Source organism: Rhipicephalus sanguineus, chromosome 9 (genome assembly GCF_013339695.2).
Source record: "Rhipicephalus sanguineus isolate Rsan-2018 chromosome 9, BIME_Rsan_1.4, whole genome shotgun sequence".
NCBI lineage: Eukaryota > Metazoa > Arthropoda > Arachnida > Ixodida > Ixodidae > Rhipicephalus > Rhipicephalus sanguineus.
Genome location: NC_051184.2, coordinates 4,545,421 through 4,551,716, shown reverse-complemented (window position 1 = coordinate 4,551,716; position 6,296 = coordinate 4,545,421). Strand labels below are relative to the sequence as shown.

General features: G+C 47.7%; 2 protein-coding genes across 2 annotated transcripts; both read left to right on the top strand.

Annotated features, from left to right (window-relative positions):
• The first annotated feature begins 1,180 nt into the window (after window positions 1-1,180).
• LOC125756104 (beta-galactosidase-1-like protein) lies at window positions 1,181-2,362 on the top strand. Its single transcript, XM_049419341.1, has one exon. It carries the CDS (start codon window positions 1,181-1,183, stop codon window positions 2,360-2,362), a length of 1,182 nt encoding a protein of 393 aa, XP_049275298.1.
• A 20-nt stretch (window positions 2,363-2,382) lies between these two features.
• Window positions 2,383-5,735, top strand: LOC119404307 (beta-galactosidase). Its single transcript, XM_037670861.2, has 2 exons — window positions 2,383-2,553; window positions 5,198-5,735. The coding sequence occupies exons 1-2, from the start codon at window positions 2,383-2,385 to the stop codon at window positions 5,645-5,647; spliced, it is 621 nt and encodes a 206-aa protein (XP_037526789.2). The 3' UTR covers window positions 5,648-5,735.
• The last annotated feature ends 561 nt before the right edge of the window (window positions 5,736-6,296 follow it).

The window sequence follows — 6,296 nt, the reverse complement described above, 5'->3', positions numbered from 1 at the left end:
GAAGGCTCAACACCTTACGTCTAGCGCTTTTAATTCTAACTTTCTGCGAGCGTGGTACACCGTCGCTTGAGGCGTTCATTCGTGTAACGAAATATAATGAAAAGAGATAATTTGATGCGCGCTGTAGAAAGCCCAAAGTAAACTTAAGCGATACCGCAAGATGATGGATTCTACATAGAATAATTTTACACGCGACTTTCGAAGTTCTTTACCTTTATTAGTGAATAAGTAGAGCACGCAGGGATAACCGACGGATGAGGTAGAATAAGGATTTATTATTCGTGAACAATCATGAAAAATGAATCGTTGTGAAATGAAAAGAAGAAAAAAAAAGAACAAGACATGGCGTTCCTAAACTTAGCGGTCCTGATGTATAACGGCTAAAAATGAATGTTATGAGTGGCTACGCGGAAAGAATCCAACAGTTTTTTCGTTGACTGCACCATATTATGATAAACGACATAGCTTCCGTTATCTTAACGTTGTAGGTTCGGTCCCCGCCGCCGGCAAGTTGTCTTTTCGTCCACTTTAGTTTCTTCACATTTATATTCTAATTACTGCACTACAGTTAAAAGACTACAAATAACATACCCTATACCTTCCTTGAATTTATTCTCAGTTGGTTTTCCTTAAGGTTGTCTCTAACAAATAAAACGAGTCCTTGTTAAATTCCTTTTCTTTCGTTCAGAGCTTGTATAAGTGATACGTATTCATGAAGTCATCACCGTCGTGAGGCGGATACTACTTTGCGTTATTATAGTCACAAAAGAAAAAGAGACGAAACAATTGACGCAGAACACAAAAACAACGCGCGTCATATGACTGTATGCCACTCGAAGGCGTTGTGCGTCGCTACACTCACGGGATGAAGCTTAAACAAAAGAAACAGAACAAATAGACGAGGAAGTAGAAATTCTTCAGAATGGCAATCCTGAGAAACAGGTGTAACACGTTTGCTATCTTTGAATGGCCCCGGAAACCCGGGAGAGAAACGAACACTTTTTCTAGGAGCTATTCACGAATTTTATGCCAGCCTTCTTTATAGGCGCGCACGCTCTCCGCAACGCCATGGAAGGCAGGAACGTATGGCGACTGACTGCCATTCTTGTGGCCCTGGCCAGACCGACATCGTGTGGCCGATCGTTTCACATCGACTACGACAAGCACACCTTCGTCAAGGATGGCCAGCCCTTTCGGCTGGTGGGCGGGTCGATGCACTACTTTCCGCGTTCCCAGGCCATACTGGGACGACCGACTGCACAAGCTGCGAATGGGCGGCCTGAACGCCGTAGACTTCTACATCGACTGGAGCGGGCACGAGCCGGAACCGGAACAGTACAACTTCATCGACAACTACGACGTCGTGGCCTTCCTAGAAGCCGTCAAGAAGGCCGACCTTCTAGCCGTCATCAGGCCCGGCCCGTTCATATGCGGAGAGGTGGAAAACGCTGGTTTCCCTTACTGGCTCCTGCGCAAGCATCCCAACATCCGCTACCGCAGCGTGCAAAAGGAGTACGTGGAAGAAGTCACCAAATGGTTCAACAAGCTGCTACCAATGCTCGTCCCGTACCTGTACAAGAACGGAGGCCCCATCATCATGTTCCAGGTTGAGAACGAGTACGGTCACCTAGACAACGGTTGCGACCCGAAGTACATGGAGTTCATGGTCACCTTGCAGGAGAAGGGGCTCGGCAAGGATGTGGTCATGTTTCGCACAAACTTCCCCATCGAACGACGCTTCGAGTGCGACAAGGTGCGCGACATACTGGTGGCCGGAAACTGCGACCCCAAGTGCAACATGTCCATCTTCAACACGATCCGCAAGGTCCAGGTCAAACCGGGAGGTCCCCTCCTGGTCGCCGAGTACTACACGGGCTGGATGAACTTCTGGGGTTGGGACAACAACCCAGCCTACCCGCCCGGAGTCATCGACACCTTCAAGAAAATGATGGACGAAGGCGCGAACATCATCTTCTACATGTACCACGGCGGAACGAGCTTCGGCTTCAAGGCTGCGACCAGCGGCGACGCGCCGCTTGTGACGAGTTACGACTACGATGCTCCATTAGGCGAAGACGGGGACCCCAAGGATTACTACTATCCTCTGAGAGACGCCATCGGCAAGTACTTACCGCTCAAGCAGGGAGACGTTCCGAAGAGTTCGCCGAAGCTGAAGCTAGACGCAGTGTCCATGACCCACATCATGACCCTCGGAGAAGTCATGACCACTTCCGAAGCAAGGGATGGCTCAGGAGGACCGAGTCCAAGTTCCCGGTTACTTTCGAGCAGCTGGGGCAGGACTTCGGGTTTCTGGTGTACAGCACGGAAGTGCGCGCGGACCTCAACGGGCCGCAGTTGTTAACTGTGCACGCGCTTCGCGACATGGCGCAGCTTTTCGTGAGGGACGAGCGTCACATGATGCGCTGCTTCGAGACTAGCCGCTTACCTATCGTGAAGAACGCGACTGTGAAACTCAGCAAGGGAGAAAAGATTTCCATTCTCGTGGAAAACATGGGCCGCGAGGACTTTGGCCAAAAGAATCGTGACCCCAAGGTGAGCAGCATTAAGTACGAGAAAAAGAAGTCAACTACTGCATTCGCGCGAAGGCAAGGTAACCGCTGGAGTAACAGACTGGATTCCAAAAGAAGGCAAGCGCGCGAGGGGAAGACAGAAAGTTAAGTAGGCAGATGAGATTAAGAAGGTTGCAGGGATAACGTGGCCGGGTTGATTGACGAAAGATGGGAGAGGCCTTTGCCCCGCAGTAGGCGCAGTCGGGCTGATGATGATGACTGCATTATTCTCGAAGTATGGGTAAAGAACAGGACGACCTTAAAACGCACAGTTTGCATCATAAAGAAAGAATGTTCGTTACCACGCCATTTGCATAATTCCTTAAAAGGAAAACGTGCTCAACACGACGAAGCGATGACGGTTGCACTATAAAGTCGATGTGTAAGGTCAGAAAGAAAAAAACAAGGTCGTGCTTGCACGAGATGGCATTCTTCAGTCCGCAAGGAGACGGTCAGGTAAGCCTCCAGGACTTGTACAGTATTGCTCACATTGGCGTATACTTATACACTCATGGTGTTACCAGGAGTGACAATATGGCACCCAACAACAACTACGACGACGACAGCGTAACTATATCACTTATTCACTAGATACAAAACGTTTAGATACGCATGACATAAAAAATAACGTAGCTTGCACAGAAGGCGTAATGCTAAAGAGGGAGCGGCGCTGATGGGCGTCTATGTAGTCCTTGCTCTTGCTCTTTTGCTAGCTTTTGAAAAATTTCCCTTTATTTCATCCTCTATTTCTTTCTTCTCTTTTCACTGTTTTTCCCATGTCTTTTTTCGTCTGTTTATTTCTATTTATTTATTTCTATCTTTCTCTACTTCCTTCTCTTTTTTGCTCTTTCTATCGTTTTTGCTCTTTCATCCCTTTCTTTCTTTCTTTCTTTCTTTCTTTCTTTCTTTCTTTCTTCTTCTCTCTATTTTTTGCTTGCTTCGTCCTCCTTTCTATCCTTTTATCTCTCTATCTCTCACTCTATTTCTTGCTCAATCTTTGATTATTTCTTCTTTCACTTTCTGCTTTAGTTTCCCTCTATTTTTCTCTTTCTCAATTTTTCTATGCTGTGCTTTACTCTCTCCCCTCCTCTTTTTCCTTCTCCTCACCATCACGCCTCCTCCTCACGCGCACTCCCCTTTCCCACCCCCTTGCTACACTATACTACACAAGACTATGCTACGCTCTGCTAGCGTGCCTGCACAGCCGAGTGGTTAGGACGCTTACCTACGGATTGAGGGTGCACTGGTTCGAATCCCGACTCGTGAAGAAATTTTTTCGTAAAGAATTACTCTCTTGCTCTTTCCTTCTATTTCTTTCTCCCTCTCTTTAGTCATTCTCTCACCCATCAGAGTTATTACAGGCCACGCTTGAGAAATCGGTGGACGTGTTCAGGGATTCATACTTGGAAGGGTAGCGCTAGTAGACACGGACTAGAGAAGACACACGGACACACAGACGGAAGCGCTTCCGTCTGTGTGTCCGTGTGTCTTCTCTAGTCCGTGTCTACTAGCGCTACCCTTCCAAGTATGAATTTCCAACTTGCCCAAGAAACAGCACTCCTAAAGTGTTCAGGGAGCGAAGCAGAAGGGGACGAAGATAAAGATGAGGATGTCGAGAGCACGTGCCGGTTCATGATAACGATCATTTCTGTTCCTGACAGACAAATTACGGCGAGTTTAAACGGCTTCGCTGTTAAAAGTCATGGATCCATGAGCTATGACAGCCACTGATTGTCGCAGAGGTTGATCTGGCCGTGGCACTTAATATAAAACAATACGAAAAAGAAATGCACAAGTATTCAATGGCGAACTTCCTGCCGCCGACCATCAGCGCACCCATCATCTCACAGAATTCGTTTTCTAAGCAATACGAGGATAATATTGCCAAGAAATGGCACTTAATTATTTCGAGACAAACTTTGTGTACGCCTATATCGAAATTTGCAGAACCCAATTACACATCGGCTAAACATGGATTGGACTTTAGTACACAAAAACATTCAATGGATGGTAATTAGTTTTCTAGTAAGTAATTGCTGTGTAACGATAACGAATAACAGCGAAAATAGCGTGTCATCCAATAACATCCTTTCTTGCTTCCTAACAACAAACAGCACAACTACACAGGCGCAACTAAATGCACTGGACCATACGGTGCTCTAACAGTGAGCTACATCGTTATAGTATGCACAAGTGCCGCCCTATTCTCTGAAGTCACGTAACCCCTAAAGCCCAAAAACCAGCGCGATGATCTTTAAAGCCGCTGCTCAATCTTCAAGAACGACTCGCGCGTTCGGTAGAAGAACCTTTAATCCGCCCGTTTCGCGATACCACGGCACATGCGCCATTCCCCTAGCGGTAAAGTCATGAAACACCTCTCGATCTCGGAAGATTTCGTTCTGGTTATAGCGGGGTGCTGTTCTGGATATTGTCAAGTTCCGCCATTGGCCAACTCCCATTCGCCCAGAGGGCTGCTACGTCCTCTCTGATTGGCTCAAAATGCCGCCATTTGTCAAATTCCGCCACATTGTGAAATTTCCTATGTCCAGAATAGCGGCCCGCAGCTGGCAGCACAGGGAACTGAAGAAGGCGGATTCGATTTTCACGATACTGTCCTTTGCACACAGGGTATGGAGAACGTGACCGTGAACGGCGTCAACTTGACCGACTGGACCATCGAGGCGGTGCCGGTCACGCGGAACAGGGATGTCAGCGAGTTGATGCGCTTGTTGGAAAGCCGCGGTAAAGGACACGTGGACGGCAAGAAGACGCCTCGCTTCTTTCACGGCACCTTCAAGCTACACGAGGGACAGAAGCCGCTGGACACATTCCTGGACCCTTCGAACTACACCAAGGGAATCGCTTTCGTCAACGGCATCAACTTAGGTCGCTACTGGCCCGTGGCTGGACCGCAGGTCAGGCTCTACGTTCCGGGCGTGTTCTTGAGACCGCACCCAGAAGAGAACAGGCTCATCATGTTCGAGCTCGAAGGGCTGCGAAGTGACAAGGGCGAACGTGGTGTGAGATTCGATGAGAAGCCGTACCTCACCGCCGACACCGGAAGCCCGCACCCTTAAAGAAGGATAGACAAACAGCAATTATGGTGGACACTACTAGCAACGTCATGCTTCGGTGCTGTCGACATCATCGTGCAGCTTTGCGCCAAGTCAGCTCAGTAGACTAATTGAGTTAGACGGTTGAGATTTCTTCTGCGTACGTGCTACGCGTGAATCCTAGTTAATGTGTGTCTGATATAATAAAGCAATTAAAGATCTTCAGATGAATGAGCCCATATAACCGATGGTGTCTAATTGAACTATCAGAGGGCCTCCGCGTATGCGTACAGCGGTGAGTAATATGAGAGGGAATATCGAAATAATTATTGAAACATCATAGCGGCAAAAAGCAGTTGACAAGCGCAAAATTGTCCATAGCACTAAATTGTCAAACGGAAGCACTTGTATTGCAATCGAATATGTCACATTAATATCAGCACATCACAAGTAATCGCTGGTTAAACATGAATTCGGTGTTTCCTCTCATACTTATCACGACTGCACATGCGTGCTCTGAACTTATTCTTTATCCATATGAAGTCTCACTCCTTTCTTCTTATACCCCCCCCCTCCCCTCCCCCCCCCCCCCTCCCCCTTGCCTCTCCGCATTCAGGACAGTCGACCGTCTTTATAGGAGTACTGACACGAATTTTAAGTATTTTCACATTAT

Bases quoted from the DNA above. Each gene is read 5' to 3' on its own strand.
- LOC119404307 (XM_037670861.2), top strand. From the start codon at position 2,383: ATGGCGCAGCTTTTCGTGAGGGACGAGCGTCACATGATGCGCTGCTTC. The intron at 2,554-5,197 runs GTGAGCAGCATT...CTTTGCACACAG, and splicing joins AAAAGAATCGTGACCCCAAG to GGTATGGAGAACGTGACCGT.
- LOC125756104 (XM_049419341.1), top strand. From the start codon at position 1,181: ATGGCCAGCCCTTTCGGCTGGTGGGCGGGTCGATGCACTACTTTCCGC.